Source organism: Penicillium daleae (assembly GCF_028827525.1).
Source record: "Penicillium daleae strain IBT 16125 chromosome Unknown utg000002l_segment0_segment0, whole genome shotgun sequence".
NCBI classification, from domain to species: domain Eukaryota; kingdom Fungi; phylum Ascomycota; class Eurotiomycetes; order Eurotiales; family Aspergillaceae; genus Penicillium; species Penicillium daleae.
The window spans coordinates 6,847,147-6,865,812 of record NW_026623150.1 but is presented as its reverse complement, the minus strand read 5'-3'; the positions used below and the strand labels follow the sequence as shown (position 1 = coordinate 6,865,812).

Below are 18,666 nucleotides of genomic sequence, written 5' to 3'. Positions count from 1 at the left end.
GCGATCCACATATTGGTATACTTACTAGATACTGACAAATTGACAATTAAATGGATCTTGAGATCGCATACTATTATGAATCATCTCAGCATCAAGAACAGCGAAGGACAACATCAATATAGGAGATGGTCTATGTCGCAGCATATACTTCGGTATTGCTAGCACCGGCAGTACACCATCCCCTGAAGGCGGTAAAGCACGCGGTCTACAAGCCCGCAGCTCGGTAAAGGCCAGTCACGTGAGCCACCACCCGGGCACGGACTCCGGCTACCACCCCCTAACCCACTTCCCGCGTTGTTGTCAAAACTCATTGGCTCCCTTTCTTCCCATCCGCTCATCTCAAAACCAATTACAATCCCAACTGGTTTTCAACTCGTATCAGGTATTACATACAGGTCGGTTACTGCTTGACGACAAGTAGTAGCTTGCTCTCAGCCATCACGATTCACTGTGACTTTCGGGACTAATGACCTATCTGAGACAGCAGTTCGATCCCAGCATGGAGCTCACTCTTGTGGGCGTCTTCCCTCCGACTGAGGGATCTAAGCGGTCGGCTCCAGAAACAGGTATGATTCACAATCTTTTTTGCGATATATGTATCATCTACTTACGAGTCCGTTATAGAGCCAATTGCAAGTAAACGAAGCAAGAAGCCAAAGCAGTCACCCGAGACTGCACAGGCAATGACTGGAAATGAACCGACCCAGGCCACCAATAAATTCAAACCCCGCCGAGGAGAACCACCTGTGTGGGCCAACGTGTGTTTAAATTTCCTCAGCCTTATGCTATCTAGTTCTCATCCGGGGAGGCTTGGTTTGCTAATGGATTTTGCAGACTCGCCAACAGATCAACGACGCGCTTGAGTGGTTCCACTGTATGCAAGGTGGAGCTGCTCACAAAGATACAAAGTGCACTGGTTTCCTCGTGGATGGTGACAATGGTGACCGCTCGTTCATGAGCGACGAAGTCATCATTACTCGCATGTGAGTTTGAGATGTGTGCTCCGTCTATGCGAGAAACTTCTGACTCTATACAGTGGTGGAGATTGCCTCAAAGATAATCTTAACGGGAATCTCAATCTCAAACATGATCAATCACCAAACAGTGTGATTGCCAAATCGGTCATGGCCAGTCATCGAGAGCAGAAGCCGGTGGGACTTGTCATTGGTAAGCGATTGTGTCCTTCTTTACACTTCAAATGGAATTCCAATCTGATCCAAATGTATATAGGTTCAAAGAATCAACTTCTGAAGGTCGAAATCCCGCACCGCTACTGTGTGATGGACTGGTTTCTCATCACCAATGTATGGATGGAAAAGATGGGCAAGTATGCGGGATTCCGAATCCGGTTCGAGAAGCTGGACCTATCGACCAAGGGCTGGTGGACAGAGCAGGGATCCGACGAACCTCTACCTTCTCGCAAAGTCAACCGTCCTCCTCCAGAGCGGGTATGCCGGGATTGCGGTGAATCCAGCCTACAGGTTTACCGCAAACCTGGCTGGATGTGTCTTACCCGATCATGCCCCAGGTTCTGGAAATTTGGAAATAACGAGCCGACGGATCTCGAATACCATCCCCATTTCCTCAACTACCGCCATCCTAGAGGTCCAGACATTCTAAACCCTGGCCCTTTGGCCGACCTGGTGGACCGAAACATCGAGCCATCAGAGGGACTTGCCGATCGCGAGGAATGGAGAGGCATTGTGTGTCCACATTGCCGAAAGTGCATCCAGCGCGTCACCTGGGATGCCTGGGATTGCTCAAACGATGTCAAACAGGGACCTCAAGAGACCTGTTGCTACAAGGTCGTGAGGAAAATGCGTGAGATTTCTCTGCAAACAGTTCTAGAAAGGCCCAAGCCCTATTCTCGAGCACAGTGTAGCATCGAACCGGTCATCGACAAGGACTCACTCAAGCCATACGAAGTCCGCACGTATGAAATGCCTGGTGTTGGCTCAATCACGCACTTTGTTTCAAACGCGGCCATCAATGAGCGTCCAAATGGCCCAAATCATCTATTCAGCCAACTTCAAAAGTTGGACCTTGGCCTTCGACGCTACCCACTTGGATCGGCTCAAGGTAAGAAAGACAAAGCCGAGGAAACCATGTCCAATTCATCTGATTCTGATTCATGTAACCGTCAATGTTGCACTCGTGGTATTTTTGATTTCTTTTTCCTGTTTTTTATGGGACTCTAGTCACAACCTTACTAACAAATCTCATAGTGCCTGGTACACTCACATGTCACTTTGCGGTGAACTACGTAAGTCACCCATGTCCAACGCTGCAAGGTGAATTACTGATTGGAGTACAGGGTGTTCCCTACAAGTACGTGGTCTCCGTCGACTCTAAGGCTTTCAGCGACGCTCCTGCAGAAATTCTCACAGCTTTGACCCGCCTGTCCTGGGCGACCGAGAAGGCTGTCACTCGTGTGGGTGGTCAGTACCAGCCGCCAAATGAGCTGCTTGCGCTTGGGTATTTCGAGCAAATGAAGATTGGAGTGAGTCGGGTGTTTCCCCAGAACGGTATTTGTGCCTTGATCTAACCCGATATTCGTAGTTCCATGATGATGGTGAAAGTGGTTTGGGCCCGACAATTGCGACACTCTCCCTGGGAACCCGGTCCAGGATGTTCCTTCGAATGAAAGCGAAATACTACTTGGGAATCAGCAAGAATGGTATTCCTACCACGGACGATCCCGTTCTGCCAGGTTGTCTAGAAGAAGAAGAGCGGCGACCTCTCCTGGAAGCATTCAAAGCAGGTCAAATCACTAAGAAGCAGTACATTGAGAAACTCAAAGCCCTGCTCGTCAAGAAGAAGGGGAATGCTCCGAGTTTCCTGACGCTTGTGCTGCAGCATGGTGACCTGATCGTGATGCACGGGGCAGGTCTGCAGAAGTACTACGAGGTTTGTCGTACCCAGACCTTCTATGAATGGGGAGAGGCATTTAACTAACATACCCAGCATTCGGTACACCCCGACAACGGGCTACGCTTTGCACTGACTTCGCGGTACATCGAAAGCCGGGATGAAGAGGACCTTCGGAAGGGCGCCTTCACGCTCCAGGACAATCAGATTTACGATGGACAGTGATGACAATCGGACTCGCGAGAGAGCATTTTTCGGAGTTTGCGGCACTCCTTTTAGCATTTACTGGGAGTTCTAGGCCGTCTTTTAGGTTCGGTTCAGTCCCGAATGGGAATTTGAAATTCGTTTGTTTTTTCGTGGAGAGTGGGATGGCGGAATGATCGAATATCCTCATACCGATCAAGTGCTTCTAGTGAATATTCTCTTTACGGTTCAAGACCACCTAATGAAGACATGTTTATGACTTTCTTAAAGAGAACCCGTGAAATCAAGCACGATCTGCATGCCAAGGTCACCTTAATTACTGCGTATTGTGAAAAGAATAACGATAATTAGGGAGCAGTGCATGACGCAGTACAATTATTATTGGTGATTTATCTGGATCGCAGTATTGCTAGCTTTTCAAAGGCATCGCAATGGAGGGTCGAGTCAAGTTTGTATGCGAATCGGATGCTATAGAACTCGTGCATGTCTTGGTCAAAGTACAGTCATTCTCGAAATCGCCTTGACCAACACACACTGAGAAAGTCTTTTCTGGCCCCACTGCCCAGGCCTTAGCGCACATCCCTTATTGAGCGGCTCGTATTAATTTGAGGGCTGCAGGAAAATGCGTCTTGTATGGCCACGTAAGATTACACACTGTGTTTCCTTCACGCCAGCCATAGAATTCCATGGACCCTTTGTAACTTGACCCCCCGCCGACCTGGGGTTCGAGGTAGCGGAAAAGGTACTTCGCGGAGTAGCTGGTATAGACCACTATAGTCCAACCTTGATTCAGAGAGCTATTGGCTTGGTGGCGAGCTATCAGCTTCGGGGCAAATCATCGCGCATTGACCAGGGAAATGTGGAATTTTCATCTCGCTTAAGATCGTTGGCTCGGCGCGCGCAAAGCGATGCTGCCATTCGCTCCCTTCCAATATATATATACAGTTGTAGGACTCGAGTTGAGGCTAATAAAAATCCTCCAATCCCTGGTTGATTGACACGAGGAACTTGATCTCCCAGTCCAAGAGAATGATATCATATTAATCGATAACGAAGACCGAATGCTGCATTCGCTCACAGTTGTCGCCTTAAGATAAGAGGCGCTGATATCCTATCTGCTTCAATCCTATGCGGTGCTACGGTTGCCCAAATAGCTAGGCAGCCCGAGCTCACCGTTCACTATCCCTATCAAGACCAGCACTCACTGGGAACTTCCAACGTGAATGAAACAAATTCCCCGCCTGATTTCCGCGGCTTCCAAATATGGAGCGAAACTGACAAATTAGACGCCAAATTGCTCTCAAAGGTCAGCCCGGGATGCAGGGCATCCATAACACAGAGGGTTCGCTGTCACAAGAAGACGCGATCCCTGCAGCGGCAGCATAGGCGTCGGAGGCGGGTTCTAGGTCTAGGAAGCGACGCGCTCAGCGATCTTGTCTATGATAGCGGCTGTGGGGAGTCTATCGCCGCGTGGTTTAAGGGCGTCGAGCGCGATTGCGCGACGTTAGAGGAGAGAATCCTCTTTCCGGCCCAGCGGGGTGGGCAGTTATAGGCGGGGTAGAATGAGACTTGTCTTAGGAGTGAGGAAACAGAGAGATATTGTGGTGGTAGGTTCTTCCTTTCTCTATCCGTCGCGAATAGTATAGGCCTAGTGCTTACAGAATACGCAGAGTACTTATATTATAAGTACAGATGTTATCGACGACTTCACCACCTCTTTTATCGATGAGATGCCGATCAAAGAACTCTGCTCCTTCTGCAACGTGCAATGGTACCAAATAATGCAAACGTCCCCCTACTCCCTCTACGACAAAAACTACAAATCGAACCTCGAACACATCAACAGCGCCTGCAACCTCACCCTTCCAACAGCCATCCCGAACCTCATACTCTCCGAAACCCCACACATAGAGCGGGACCCGTACTGCGCGACCCTTCTTTCATACACCACTACAGCGGGGGACACATACAACAGCATCGCAGCGCAGTTCAAGGTGTCCTCGGCAGCTGTTCGAGCGGTGAACTGGCCGACTATCGACTGTTTCGCTATTCCCGAGTGTACGAGACTTTGTATCCCGTTTGGGTGTGAGACTTATACCCTGAAGGATAGGGATACGTGCGACTCAATCGAGCAGGAGTTGGAGCTGAAACCGTGGCTGCGACTCTCGGCAATTCAAGAGTATAACCCTTAGGTGAATGAGGATTGTTCGAATCTGCATGAGGTTAGTGATTCTCTTTACGGGCGTATTATCTGTATTGGCCCGACGGGTCAGTCGATTCTGCACGCGTAAAGCTTAGTTCTGGGGTAACTTCGTTGCGTGCGCTACTCTAGGGATCTAGGATCGGGAAGTATAGCCAGTTTGATACATAAGTGTATCACGCGTGGCACTTCTATACCCCCACCTCAGAACTTGGGTAAGCGCTTGGCAATCAGTCACTGACTGTCCCATTACTATATTTGACAAAAGGTTGTTTTAAGTCAATCATAAATTCACCTGTGAATTTCGTAAATAAGGTGGAACACGCGATAGTTCAAATTCACCCGTTCCCCACATAATTTGCAGAGATCTACTATAGAATTCCATGGATTTTCTTTTTATACGCGTAATGTAATCTCACGTCACATCTTACTGTAACAGATAAGGCGCATTTTACTGAGCCCTCAGTTTAATGCGGCCCGCTCAATAAATGATTTACGCTAAGGTCCTGGCGGTGGGGCCAGGAAAGAGTTTCTCGGTGTATATTGGTCAGGGCGATTTCGAGAATGACTGTAGCCAAAGAAAGGGTGCATCAGCTATCAAGACTAAGAGCGATTGGGTAAGCTCGAAGATCCGCAAGGTCTATCCTTGTCGTCTTTGTTCTTCCATGCATACTTGTCGGAGCCGCCAAACTGCAGTTTCCAGGGCCCTCAACACCCTCGGCCATTGCACATCCGAGGCAAAACTACCCGTGCTCCACCCCAAACCCATCCCACTGGGCGCGATTAGCGTCAGGGCCCACACGACGGAGGACCTTCGCTGCAGCGACGTCCAAGCTGGTTGAGAACCACCACCAGGCCAACAGAACAGGCCTATCAAAAGCCCGGGGTCCACGGGTCTCCAAAATGTCCGTTCATCGGACCCTCGGCTACCCCTTTTCGGCTTTGGACGACTCTATTAATGAGAAGGCTCGAGCTTGAGGCCATGTTGCCAAGGTCGCTGCTTGGCCGACTTCCCCGCACGGCGAATTCCCCGGATTCCTCGTCTGTGTTTATTTTCTAAAGATCTCTCTCTCGTCACTGGAACCTTTTCTTTCCAACTCTTTTATTCGGTGTATATCCTACCGGACAAGCTGTCATTGTCTAGACCAAGTGTTATTTCGAACCTACTGGTCGCAATTGCCTTTGCAGTTGTCCTCCCCTTCATAGATCATTCCCCAATTGAGTGACGCCATCGTCGAGCTACAATCATAACCCAGTCACCATGGTCTTCCTACCTGACCAGCGATTCGGTTCGCTGCCACATGTCCCAGACGACCTTCCGATCCCCGAGTTCATGCTGAACGAGAAGTATGGACGAGTGCCACACGCGGAATCGAGGGACCCCTTCACATGCGGCCTGACAGGCAAGACGTACTCGTCGCGTGAGGTCGTGGACATGGTTGATCACATTGCGCGAGCCCTCGCGAAGGAGTTTGGGTGGTCGCCCAACCAGGGTACGGAATTCGACAAGACTCTGGCAGTCTTCAGTGTGAACACAGTACGTGGAAAAGCATTCGTGTACCCAAGGGAGGATGTAGTCAACTAATCTTGGCTCGGTAGATTGAATCGCTGCCCTTCTTCTGGGCTGTACACCGACTGGGAGGTGTCATTTCACCCGCCAATGCAGCATACTCGGCCGCTGAGCTGAAGCACCAGATTTTGGACTCTGGCGCAAAGGCTCTTTTCACTTGTGTTCCGCTTCTGTCGGTCGCATTGGACGCCGCATCTCAGGCTGGGTTGCCCAGGAGCAAGATTTACTTGATTGATGTGCCTGAACCAATTCTCGGAGGTGCAAAGGTCCCGACCGAGTTCAAGTCGGTCTGCCAGCTGGCCAATGCCGGCCAGTCGCTTCCAGCACTGGAGCCGTTGAAGTGGGGACCTGGAGAGGGAGCTCGACGCACTGCATTCCTATGCTATTCCAGTGGAACTTCTGGTCTGCCGGTACGTGACTCGATCGTATCCCTTTGCGATTGACCGCTGGCATTATGCTAATGCTGCATCTAGAAAGGTGTGATGATCTCCCATCGGAATGTCATCGCAAACTCGCTTCAGATCACAGCATTCGAAAAGAGCCACCGTGACGCAAGGCAACCCAAAGACGAAAAGTTTGTGAACTCCGATGTCAGCCTCGGACTGCTCCCACAGAGTCACATTTACGCCTTGGTTGTCATGTGCCACGCTGGTCCCTACCGTGGAGATCAGATTATTGTCCTGCCCAAGTTTGAGCTCAACTCATACCTCGCATCGATCCAGAACTTCAAGATCAAAAGTCTCTTCCTGGTTTGTCTTCTCATGTCTCCAATTGTGGGCGATAGCTAATCAATTGAAGGTTCCTCCAATTATCATCAACATGCTCCGCAGCCAGGATGTCTGTTCGAAGTATGATCTCAGCTCAGTGCAGACACTTTTCTCGGGAGCTGCTCCATTGGGTATGGAGACTGCGGCCGACTTCCAGAAGGTCTACCCCAATGTTCTCATTCGCCAAGGATACGGTAAGACCCAACGGCCATCAAACTAGATCAAGAATACTCACACTCAATGCACAGGTCTCACCGAGACGTGTACCGTTGTCAGCTCCACATACTTTGATGATATCGTACTCGGCTCCTCTGGCTGTTTGATCCCCGGCTTCGAGGCCCGCATCATGTCTCCCGAGGGCCAAGAGATTACCGCCTACGATACCCCTGGCGAATTGGTGGTGCGCAGCCCCAGCGTGGTGCTAGGATATCTCAACAACGATAAGGCCAACAAGGAGACGTTCGAGGACGGCTGGATGCGCACCGGTGACGAGGCAGTCGTTCGCAAGGGACCCAAGGGCACAGAACATATCTTCATCGTCGACCGCATCAAGGAGTTGATCAAGGTTAAGGTTTGTGGCCCCAGTCCCAGAACCAGAAGTTGCACCCCTAGCTAATTCCACCCACAAACAGGGTCTTCAAGTAGCACCCGCCGAGCTCGAGGCACACCTCCTCGCCCACCCTGCCGTCGCAGACTGCGCCGTCATCGCCATCCCCGACGACGCAGCCGGAGAAGTCCCCAAGGCCATCGTTGTCAAGTCTGCCTCCGCCGGCTCCGATGAAGCCGCCGCCGAAGCGATCAAGAAACACGTCCAAGATCACAAGGCCCGGCACAAGTGGTTGAAGGGCGGTGTGCGCTTCATTGATGTGGTTCCTAAGAGTCCCAGTGGAAAAATCTTGCGTCGTCTTCTGCGCGACCAGGAGAAGGAGGCTAGGAGGAAGGCTGGCGCTAAGATCTGAGGCGGGAGAATCCAGTGTGGAAGTTGTAGAGTTAGGATTTCGGGGGGTTTTTTTGCGTCCATTTGTGCAGATACTTTGATTCGTGATGCCACTTCAAGCGAGAGTACATGGTTGATTCCAATGTTTGGGATATTTAGTTGTTGTATAGTGCATAGAAGTATATCCTGATTCTTCTAAGATTGACCGGGTCTTTCCATGAGACTGCCTGGAAATCTATTCCACAGACCGATGGCAGTGAAGCCTGCAAAGTGATCCAAGGATTCTATGCGAGAACTGATTCGTACGAGCCACTAATTACTTAAGGCGAGAAAGTACCCCGTTCTGTCGGGAGCTGCTTAACCTGATGAGCTCTTGGGTTTCATAAACATGTATCTCCTCAGATATGGCAATTTACCTTCTACGATAGGATATTCTCAGTATTTGTAGTTGTTGCACAAGACTACCATGCAGGAGTACTAAGCCGAGTTTGGTACGGCACAAACCCCGCTGACCCCGCATAGCTTAACTGCCAGGAGGCCAGCATTTCGAACCCTTAGCAAATCGTTAAAGACATTGGCCCGTATTTGGTATTGATTTGCAGGGCTTGAGTAGCCCAGCCATTCAGCTGCAAGATCAGTGCCTCTATCAAACCATCTAGCCTTTCCGCAGGCACGACACAAGCAGTATGGCAAATCCTCCGAGCGATCCTAACTTTTTCAAAGACTTCGAGATCCACGATGCTGTCTATAAGACTGTCGGTGACCACGATATTTCATTGTCGATCCTCGTTCCAAAGACTCTAGTGTCGGACGCAAATGACTCGCATGGAAAGAGACCCGTCATTGCTCGATTTCATGGAGGCTTCTTGGTGGGAGGCACTCGCCTTTACTCCGACTGGTTCCCCGACTGGTCAGTAGACTTTGTCTTTCCCTGGCGCAAATTACTGCTGGAGCAGTAACTGATACATCAGCAGGATCCTTGAGCTAGCCATCTCTCGGCAAGCGATCCTGGTCACACCAGACTACCGGCTATTGCCCGAGGCCAATGGGCTCGACATTCTCTCTGACCTGAATGACTTTTGGTCCTGGATGCAACATAATTTCGAATCAAGCCTTTCAAGTGCTTATCCATCTTCTACCATCAAGCCCGACCTGGACAAGGTCCTTGTCGAAGGCGAAAGTGCTGGCGGCTATCTCGCCGCCCAAAGCATGCTACTCCACCCAGGCATCAACATCTCGGCTGCGATATTAGTCTACCCGATGGTCCATCTCCGCGATCGATACTGGGACGAGAGATATGAGAAGCCGATGTTCGGCGAAAGCCTTGTAAGTGAGCATCCAGCATGCGGACCCGAGGAGCAAAGCTAATCTTACACCCACAGCTACCATTCGACAAGGTTGAGCAGCATCTCCGAGACCTACCACAGGGACCTATCGTCACAGCTGACGAAGCTCTGGAAAAAGGAACAGAGCAGACCCGAAATGACCTAGCAGTCCGGATCGTTCAGAATGGTAGATTCCTGGATTATCTCGGCCGGCAGTCGGAGGTGTTTCCGGTTGAGAATATTTCCCGCGCAAAGAAGCTGCCGCCGTTCGTTTGGATTTTCCACGGGAGGCAAGATACGGCTGTGCCGTTCTATGGAAGTGAACGGTTTGTCGAGGAGCTTCGTGCGCAGAGGCCGGATGTAAATGTTCGGTTTGAGGGGTACGACGGTGACCATGGTTTTGATGGCGATGCAACGATTTCAGAAGGGTGGATGAAAGACGGAATGATCGAAGTGTGCAAATATTGGTAAGGTCTGACAGTAGATATAGATCGAGTTGACGATACTCTTGTCTGTTGTGTTCAGCATATAATTAGATGCGACTTCTTTTTGATACTGATAAAGAGTTGACGATAAGAGATAAGATGTTTGCATTGTTTGCTGCCTGCGGGGATGCGGATTTCTAAGCGGGGGAGGTGGACGGAAAAAAAAAGAATCAGCTTCAGCTCATCCATTCCGCCACCATTTACGATAAATCAGAGATACCCAGCCGTAGTGCCCTTGATTTCTTTTGAACTCAAGAATTTGCCGCTTTTGGGCCTGCAACTAGACCCGAAACGTCCCCAGATTGGAGCCTAAATTTTTCACCACCCCCCAGCATATACGAAAGCTTTACACCCAATCTTCAATATGTCGTCTCAAGATCCCCGCCGTGAGGGCGAAGAGGACGCATATGTGGGTGCTGATGAGGCAGAGGAGGTTTTCAACCGTGATGAGGATCACCCGATGGACTCCGAAGGCGAAGACGAGGACCAGCCTATGACCTACGAGGAGGAGCTCACCTTCCAAAACGACTCCTCAGCACACTTCGACGCCCATAATGACTCGATCTTCTGCGTTGCACAGCACCCAGTGCACAACAACATCGTTCTAACCGGCGCTGGTGACGACGTCGCCTACATATTTGACTCCACACCCCCCGAGAAGCCCGTCCTCCCCCGGAGCTATGAATCGAACCCTCAACCGCGCGAGCGCGAGTCGCAGGCTACCCTGGCCAAGTTGGATGGACACACTGATACCATTAACGCGGTGGCTTTCACCGAGCCCGCGGGTGAATATGCCGTGACAGCGGGTCTGGATGGCAAGCTTCGCGTGTGGAAGGATACCTCGGCCAGGAACCGGGGAGAAGCCTGGGAGTTTGTGGCCGAGGCCCAGGAGGTGGAGGAGATCAACTGGGTTGCCGTTTGCCCCTTTCAGCAGGGTAATGAGGAGAAGCGCAACGTCATTGCCATTGGCGCCAACGATGGCAGTACTTGGGTGTTCCGCATCGATGCTACGGATTCGCAGCCCATTTCCATGGTTCAGACTTTCTTCCAGCATACCGCGTCCTGCACTGCTGGTGCATGGACAGCGGATGGTAACCTGCTAGCCACCGTCTCTGAGGATGGTAGTCTCTATGTTTACGATGTCTTCGGAGCCGCTGCAGCAGCTGGTATCTATGGATCTCCCGGTACCAGCGTCGTTGTCGGTTTGACTGCAGAGGACCAGCGATTCGCCGTGGAGGGAGGCTTGTACTCGATCGCCATCTCTCCTGGCGGCGGTATCGTGGCCGTGGGTGGTGCCGAGGGTCACATCAAGGTTGTTGGTCTTCCTCGACTCTCCGGTGGCCCTCAGGCTGCCAAGGGTAAGGGTGCCCAGTCAGCTACTACTTCTGCGGCTGGTACTATCCTTGCCGATCTTCAGGCGCAATCTGATGGCATCGAGACTCTTTCCTTCTCGCAACCCCCGCTTACTCTTCTTGCCGCTGGCTCAGTTGATGGCTCCATTGCGTTGTACGATGCTGCTCATCGCTTCGCTGTCCGCCGCCACATCCGGGAAGCTCATGAAGGCGCTGCCGTCGTCAAGGTTGAGTTCTTGGCGAGCCGGGCGCCCACTGCGGCTCCCCGTCCTGGTCCCCTCGCGTCTGCTACTGCCGCGGGTCAAGGACGGTCGTATCTACTTACCTCCGTCGGACTTGATGGCGTTGTCCGGCGATGGGATGCCCGTGGTGGTACCACTGCCGCTGCTCAGGGTCTGTTGAAGGAGTGGCGGGGACATATGGGTGCTTCTGAGAACGAAGAAGGCGAACAGGCCGGTGGTATTATGGGTTTCGTCCAAGGATTCGATGGGAAGCGCATTGTCACTGCTGGCGATGATGGCATCTCATTGGTGTTTGAGGAGGAATAGAGAAATGGTCGTATAGAGCGTTTTGTTGCCCATGTACATTTGGGAGATTTATGATATCATGTTTCACCAGCCATAGAGGGGGACTATTTGGGGGTCAATATGTATGGTGCCCTTCAAACCCATCTGAAATGAAAAGTCAATCATTCGGCCTGTTCAATCAAAGCAGTTCGACACCAATTGTATGTAGCTCCTGAAAGACGGCAGTGTTGGTGGAAACAAAAAAAAAAGGACTTGTTGTAGTAATTGAACATGCACTATTTACACTCGACAAATCAACCCATAGCGCCGTCTGTAAGCCACACTCCCCATTTAAAGGAGATGACAGGTCCGCCCTAATAAAGCGAACGCTGCTCCGGGTGACGAAGCCACCACTGCCACCATCGCAATGACCCGATTCTATGACTCGTGCTGGGATAAGACGACTCGGTCTCGTCGGTTGGGGTATTCATTCTCCATTCGATTGTCCGTCGGCCGGCAGATATCTCATCTACTCCTCCTCATGCAAATCCACATCTAGTGGTGGCCCTCGCCGTGGTGGTGCTCGTCCTTCAGGAACAAGTGCTCGTATGCGCAGTAGGCAGTGAAAGCGACGGTTGCAATGCCCAGGCCAGGGAAGAGGCCCTTGAAGCGGTTCCACCGGGTGAAGGGGCCAGTGTAGCGCCAGGTCTCACTAAGACAGAAGTTAGAATGAGTCTCAATTCCAGCTTAGGTGATTGGGTAATCGAGAGCGTACTTGCGAGCCCAGGGATCCCGCTTAGCGTAGACCGAGGAGGGAGAGGCCGCAGCCTTGAATTGGGCGATATCAAAGCCGGTGGGGTTTCGGGCAGGCATGATCGCAAATGTGAAAAGAAGATGAGAGGAGAAAGAGAGGCGGGAGCAGAGCACAAGGAATCTCGAGTGAAGCCTCAGAAAGCGAAGGACGTGAAGCCCGGAGCGGTGCGCTTGGCAGAATGCAGGGGCGCTATACCCGATACGGAAGTGGATAGCTCTCCCGCCTTTCGAGGGACGAAACTGAACACTCCAATTCCACATGCGCAGTCCTCAGCTTACACCACAATGCCCCCTCCTCCCGGCAGATTCGGGCCTCAGGGCCTAGGCGCTCCCTATACGCTTCAACAGGCTCATCTTCAATCTCAACACCCCGCTCACGCTCAATCAGCCAATACCGCTCTACCTCCCCCTTCGCTCGGTGGCCACCCTGGTTTCGCCGGAAACCCGAATACCAATATGAACCCGTTCACGCTGTCTAGCGCTGGCGTTGCAAATGGCATGTCAGTCGCTGGCTTCGGAGGTGCCGGTGCTGATGGCGGTGGCACTGGGCTTGCAAGCCATGCGGCACAGATGGGGTTTGCGCGAGGAGCACAGATGCAGCAACAGCAACTAAGTCAAGGTCACGATGGGCGGCTAGCTCTCGACTCAAAAACAGGCGCAGTCAAAACTCGGATACGCGACGTATGGAAACATAATTTGGCTCACGAAATGGCCGTTTTGAGACAGCTAGTGGACAAATACCCATATATCAGCATGGTAAGGCGCTGAACACTGATTATTTCCACTCTACGGGGTAGATATTCGTCGCAGAAGAGACCGATACCTTTGTATTTGCATAGACGCGTGGGCTGATTATGTGATTTTTTATTAAAGGATACCGAATTTCCAGGAATCGTTGCGCGACCGATCGGCTCTTTCACGAACAAGGCAGACTACCATTACCAAACCCTCCGATGCAATGTCGATCTGTTGAAGATGATTCAGCTTGGGATCACTTTGTTCAATGAAGACGGGGAGGTTCCGCCAGCCACAGCTACGGACTCGAATGGCCAACCATACGGCAATGCTATGATACCCGCACCATGTACATGGCAATTCAACTTCCGGTTCTCACTGGACGGCGATATGTATGCCCAGGAGTCAACAACGATGCTGGCAAAGTCCGGAATTGACTTCAATCTGCACGACAAGAACGGCATTGATCCCTTTGAATTTGGCTCATTGTTGATCAGTTCCGGTCTCGTGCTGCTTGATGATGTGCATTGGGTTTCATTCCATTCCGGCTACGACTTTGGTTACTTGATGAAGATCATGCTTTGCTCCCCCTTGCCCGAAAACGAAGAGGAGTTCCATAAACTTCTCACCATCTTTTTCCCGTCCCTCTACGATATCAAGTACCTCATGAAGCACGCCGGTCGCAACCAAGCAGTAAACGACTCCCCTCTCACACAAGCCGCGGCACAGATCCTCGCCAATCTTGGCCAAAAATCGGGTCTCCAGGACATTGCGGACGAGCTTGGTGTCAAGCGTATCGGTATCGCCCACCAGGCCGGGTCGGATTCCCTGGTGACCGGCGAGATCTATTGGAAGATGCGCCAGCTGGTCTTCAATGGCAAGATCGACGAAAGCAAGTATTCGGGTCAGATCTGGGGTCTGAATGGACAGATGCCGGCGATGAACTACCACATGGCTCAGCAGACGCCGAACTTGAACGGTGCTACCATCTATTCCGCCGCCGGTACGCCCAGCACTCCTAACAATTCCCACACACCTCAGCACCACTCTGGCTACCAAACGCCTGGTCGGTAGAATATGAGATACGAACAACGTGGAAGAAAATGGGAGGACTGGTTGATACGATTTGATGCATGTACATAAGCACAAGGCCTCTGTGCTGGTTTTCTTTCGATCTCTTCGGCATTTGTATTCTCTCGCCTGTCGCTTTTGCATAGATCCTCGCCATTCGAGTCGGGATCTTTCTGTGCGCCTGGGGGAGGTGTTCTTTTCGGGGTATCGGGAGGGTGTACGGTGTTTTTCTTTTCTGCCTTACATTTTTTTATTATTCATCATCCATTTTTTGTTTCTTTTTGCGCGTTGATCTGGCTGGTACCTGAATCCATCTCCGAGGCGTTTGGGCTTCCGGGCCTTCCGTTTGCCTTTTTTGCTATGATTTCATTGCTTTCTATGCTTCTAGGTAGAGGGGACTGGGGAGTCTTGTGTGTACAGCGGAATCTTCAATTTCTTTCCGAATTTCAACCCGGCGCCATATGTTCTTCTGAGTAGAGTGTACCTGATGAAGCGTCGTCTCCGAACGCTATTACTATTATTCTTGACTGTTGGAATCATATCACAAAGTATACTGTTTCCGCATTGAGGGGCAGGATGCGATCCCGCTGGCCCCGCGTTACAAATGCCATGAGTGACCTTTGCAAGAGACAGTGAGGAGTCAGTGTGTTATCGGCTCGCAAGCATCGGATTGCCTCTTTCGAGTGCTCGATGCTCAGACTATATCCGCTAAACCAAAACAGGCAAAGGGATCCGGCCTCCGCAGAGGGCCCTCTCTTATCTAATCGACACAGCTGGGGAGCTCAGCATTGGAGGGGTTGGTAAATTTAAATACCTGCGGTTTCCCATAGATTGTACTTGAATCAGTCTTCAGTTCAAGCATTTACTGGGATCATCCGTCAAGATATTGGTGGCTGTTCGCATATCCGTGCTTCCTTACGCGTGCCCTATCCACTTCGACAGCGCCTATCGAACTATATCTAACCACGAGCTCGACATACACCACATAAAAGCATGGTTCTTGACCGACTCCAGCAGTTGGCCCATCAGGTCACTGCGACAGCTGCACCGCCGCATCCTTTTGACCCTCTCTCTTCGGCAGAGATTGATGCCGTTGTATCTATTGTCCGGAAGGAACATGGCTCGCTCAACTTCAACGCCGTGACTCTCTATGAGCCGCGCAAGGCTGAGATGATGGCCTGGGTGGCCAACCCAGAGACTGCTCCTCGCCCAGTACGAAAGGCCGATGTGGTTGCCATTGCACCAGGCGGCAAGGTGTATGATGGTATCGTCAACCTTGAGAATAACAAGATCGTCGAATGGAAGCACACCCCCGATGTGCAGCCTTTGATTACAATGGAGGACCTGCAGGAAGTCGAGCATGTGGTTCGCAAGGATCCCAAGGTCATTGAGCAGTGTGGTATCATCGGTATTCCTGCAGAGGATATGCACAAAGTGTACTGTGATCGTAAGTGCAAACTATTCATAACTTGATCATCCAGCGGCATTGAGCTTACCATTCATTAAGCCTGGACGATTGGATATGATGAGCGATTTGGCAGCGGCGTGCGTCTGCAACAGGCCCTCATGTACTACCGACCCCATCCCGATGACTCGCAATATACCTATCCCCTCGACTTCTGCCCCATTTACAACGCCGAGACCAAGCAGATCATTCACATTGATATACCCCCCGTGCGCCGACCCATCAACAAGGCTCCCCCTAACAACTATCACCCCGCTTCCATTGAGAAGGAGGGCGGCTTCCGGAAGGATATCAAGCCAATTCACATTACACAGCCTGATGGTGTTTCATTCGAGGTCAAGGGACGGACTATCGAATGGCAGAACTGGAGCATCCACGTCGGCTTCAACTACCGCGAAGGTATTGTCCTGAACAACATCACATTCAATGATAAGGGCAATGTTCGACCCGTCTTCTGGCGTCTTTCGCTAGCAGAGATGGTTGTTCCTTACGGTAACCCCGAGCACCCTCACCAGCGAAAGCATGCTTTCGATCTTGGTGAGTATGGCGGTGGTTACATGACCAACAGCTTGGCCCTCGGCTGTGACTGCAAGGGTGCCATTCACTATATGGATGCTTCATTCGTCAACCGAGCCGGTGCCTCCACAATAATCAAGAACGCCATCTGTATTCACGAAGAAGATGCCGGTATTCTATTCAAGCACACCGATTTCCGCGACGAATCAATCGTGGTGACTCGCGGTCGCAAGCTCATTATCTCGCACATCTTCACAGCTGCCAACTACGAATATTGCGTTTACTGGATCTTCCACCAGGATGGTACCGTTCAGCTGGAGATCAAGCTGACCGGTATTCTCAACACGTACGCCATGAACCCAGGTGAAGACACGAAGGGCTGGGGCACTGAGGTGTACCCCGGTGTGAACGCGCACAACCACCAGCATCTCTTCTGCTTGCGCGTGGATCCTAATATCGATGGTCCCAATAACACGGCCTTCGTGGTAGATGCTGTCCGTGGACCAGGTGAAGTTGGCAGTGCCGAGAACAAGTACGGCAATGCCTTCTACGCGAAGAAGACCAAGTTCAACACCCCTCGCGAGGCTATGACCGACTATGACGGTTCCACAAGCCGTACCTGGGACATGTCCAACACCAACAAGCTCAACCCATACAGCAAGAAGCCCGTCTCATACAAGCTCGTCAGCCGTGACGTCCCTCCACTCCTCCCCAAGGAGGGCGGTCTGGTCTGGAAGCGAGCTGGTTTCGCGCGTCACGCGGTTCACGTCACTAAATGTATGCAGTTTCCTAGCCCCCTTGCTCCATGTTGAGAAATAGCTAACAACATTCCAGACTCCGACGAAGAAATTCACCCCGCGGGCCGCCACGTTCCCCAAACTTCCGGCGAACCTTCGCAAGGTCTGCCAGCGTGGATTGAATCCGCAGGCTCCGACTGCTCAATCGACAATACCGACATTGTCCTCTGGCACACATTCGGCCTTACTCACTTCCCCTCGCCGGAGGACTATCCCATTATGCCGGCTGAGCCTATGACTTTGCTCCTCCGTCCTCGTAACTTCTTTGATCGCAACCCCGTTCTTGATGTCCCTCCCAGCTATTCGCGGACGCCGACACAGATCGCGGCTGGGACGGGGACTTGTGGCTGCAAGAAGAGTGATGGGTCGAGTGTCTTGGTTTAAGGATATTGGCGATGGCTAGCTTTTTGATTCACTTGTAGCATGTAATTTTTCAATTTTGGTTATGTATATCGTCCTCAGTGAGCGGATATTCGAATTGCAACTTTTCCTCAAAAGACATTTTGAAATCCCTGACACTCCGGTAATCTCTTGAAGTATCATTAAAAAGTATAGCGTGCTGTAAAGGTATTCACAAGAAAACAAGGTCAAAGCTGCTGAGTTGTTCTAGTTCTCTGCTGGCATTCACGAATGGTTAAATCAATCGTCCACAGTAATCCGTGAGTCTGGTCAATTGTTAGCCTCTTCAATTCTAGCTTAGGTGCGACGACAAAGACCTTGACAAAAGTACCTCCATATAAAAGGAATCGATCATATTCCACGGTATCCAAGCAACACATGCAATTTTTCGGACAGTCTTCAGCTGGAAGGCAGTTGCAGGCAAAATCCGTTGTAGTATTATAAGAATCGGACGAATTTGGAGTCGCTGGCAGATGAGTGATATCTACCGCCCGCGCATGGCTCCATGGAAGATGGGCGAGGAGAAAGAAAACCCAATGCATGCTTGCATACCCTGTTTAGCGTCAGGGTTACTTGAAAAGTGATTTTTTCTTATAGAAGTGGGAAATATGAATGATCTGGTAAGTTTAAACTGCTGGAAGCGTCAAGCATTTTCA

At 51.1% G+C, this 18,666-nt stretch overlaps 8 protein-coding genes across 8 annotated transcripts; 7 read left to right on the top strand and 1 right to left on the bottom strand.

Annotated features, from left to right (window-relative positions):
* Window positions 1–499: 499 nt before the first annotated feature.
* N7458_003358 (uncharacterized protein) lies at window positions 500–3,093 on the top strand (the record flags this gene model as incomplete). Its single annotated transcript, XM_056906741.1, has 9 exons — window positions 500–566; window positions 625–758; window positions 835–983; window positions 1,037–1,167; window positions 1,231–2,079; window positions 2,226–2,263; window positions 2,315–2,500; window positions 2,560–2,907; window positions 2,965–3,093. 9 exons carry the CDS (start codon window positions 500–502, stop codon window positions 3,091–3,093), a joined length of 2,031 nt encoding a protein of 676 aa, XP_056770848.1.
* A 1,760-nt stretch (window positions 3,094–4,853) lies between these two features.
* On the top strand, window positions 4,854–5,264 carry N7458_003357 (LysM peptidoglycan-binding domain-containing protein; the record flags this gene model as incomplete). The annotated part of the gene is made up of 1 exon (XM_056906740.1): window positions 4,854–5,264. One exon carries the CDS (start codon window positions 4,854–4,856, stop codon window positions 5,262–5,264), a length of 411 nt encoding a protein of 136 aa, XP_056770847.1.
* A 1,269-nt stretch (window positions 5,265–6,533) lies between these two features.
* N7458_003356 (acyl--CoA ligase) lies at window positions 6,534–8,568 on the top strand (the record flags this gene model as incomplete). Its single annotated transcript, XM_056906739.1, has 6 exons — window positions 6,534–6,809; window positions 6,872–7,252; window positions 7,316–7,591; window positions 7,641–7,803; window positions 7,858–8,180; window positions 8,242–8,568. 6 exons carry the CDS (start codon window positions 6,534–6,536, stop codon window positions 8,566–8,568), a joined length of 1,746 nt encoding a protein of 581 aa, XP_056770846.1.
* A 664-nt stretch (window positions 8,569–9,232) lies between these two features.
* On the top strand, window positions 9,233–10,342 carry N7458_003355 (uncharacterized protein; the record flags this gene model as incomplete). Its single annotated transcript, XM_056906738.1, has 3 exons — window positions 9,233–9,456; window positions 9,521–9,872; window positions 9,929–10,342. The coding sequence occupies 3 exons, from the start codon at window positions 9,233–9,235 to the stop codon at window positions 10,340–10,342; spliced, it is 990 nt and encodes a 329-aa protein (XP_056770845.1).
* A 378-nt stretch (window positions 10,343–10,720) lies between these two features.
* N7458_003354 (WD40 repeat domain-containing protein) lies at window positions 10,721–12,256 on the top strand (the record flags this gene model as incomplete). The annotated part of the gene is made up of 1 exon (XM_056906737.1): window positions 10,721–12,256. The coding sequence occupies one exon, from the start codon at window positions 10,721–10,723 to the stop codon at window positions 12,254–12,256; it is 1,536 nt and encodes a 511-aa protein (XP_056770844.1).
* A 513-nt stretch (window positions 12,257–12,769) lies between these two features.
* Window positions 12,770–13,087, bottom strand: N7458_003353 (NADH dehydrogenase [ubiquinone] 1 beta subcomplex subunit 3; the record flags this gene model as incomplete). The annotated part of the gene is made up of 2 exons (XM_056906736.1): window positions 12,770–12,926; window positions 12,990–13,087. 2 exons carry the CDS (start codon window positions 13,085–13,087, stop codon window positions 12,770–12,772), a joined length of 255 nt encoding a protein of 84 aa, XP_056770843.1.
* Window positions 13,088–13,312: 225 nt separating this feature from the next.
* On the top strand, window positions 13,313–14,836 carry N7458_003352 (CCR4-NOT core DEDD family RNase subunit POP2; the record flags this gene model as incomplete). Its single annotated transcript, XM_056906735.1, has 2 exons — window positions 13,313–13,783; window positions 13,901–14,836. 2 exons carry the CDS (start codon window positions 13,313–13,315, stop codon window positions 14,834–14,836), a joined length of 1,407 nt encoding a protein of 468 aa, XP_056770842.1.
* A 990-nt stretch (window positions 14,837–15,826) lies between these two features.
* N7458_003351 (peroxisomal copper amine oxidase) lies at window positions 15,827–17,995 on the top strand (the record flags this gene model as incomplete). The annotated part of the gene is made up of 3 exons (XM_056906734.1): window positions 15,827–16,280; window positions 16,341–17,591; window positions 17,649–17,995. The coding sequence occupies 3 exons, from the start codon at window positions 15,827–15,829 to the stop codon at window positions 17,993–17,995; spliced, it is 2,052 nt and encodes a 683-aa protein (XP_056770841.1).
* Window positions 17,996–18,666: the final 671 nt, after the last annotated feature.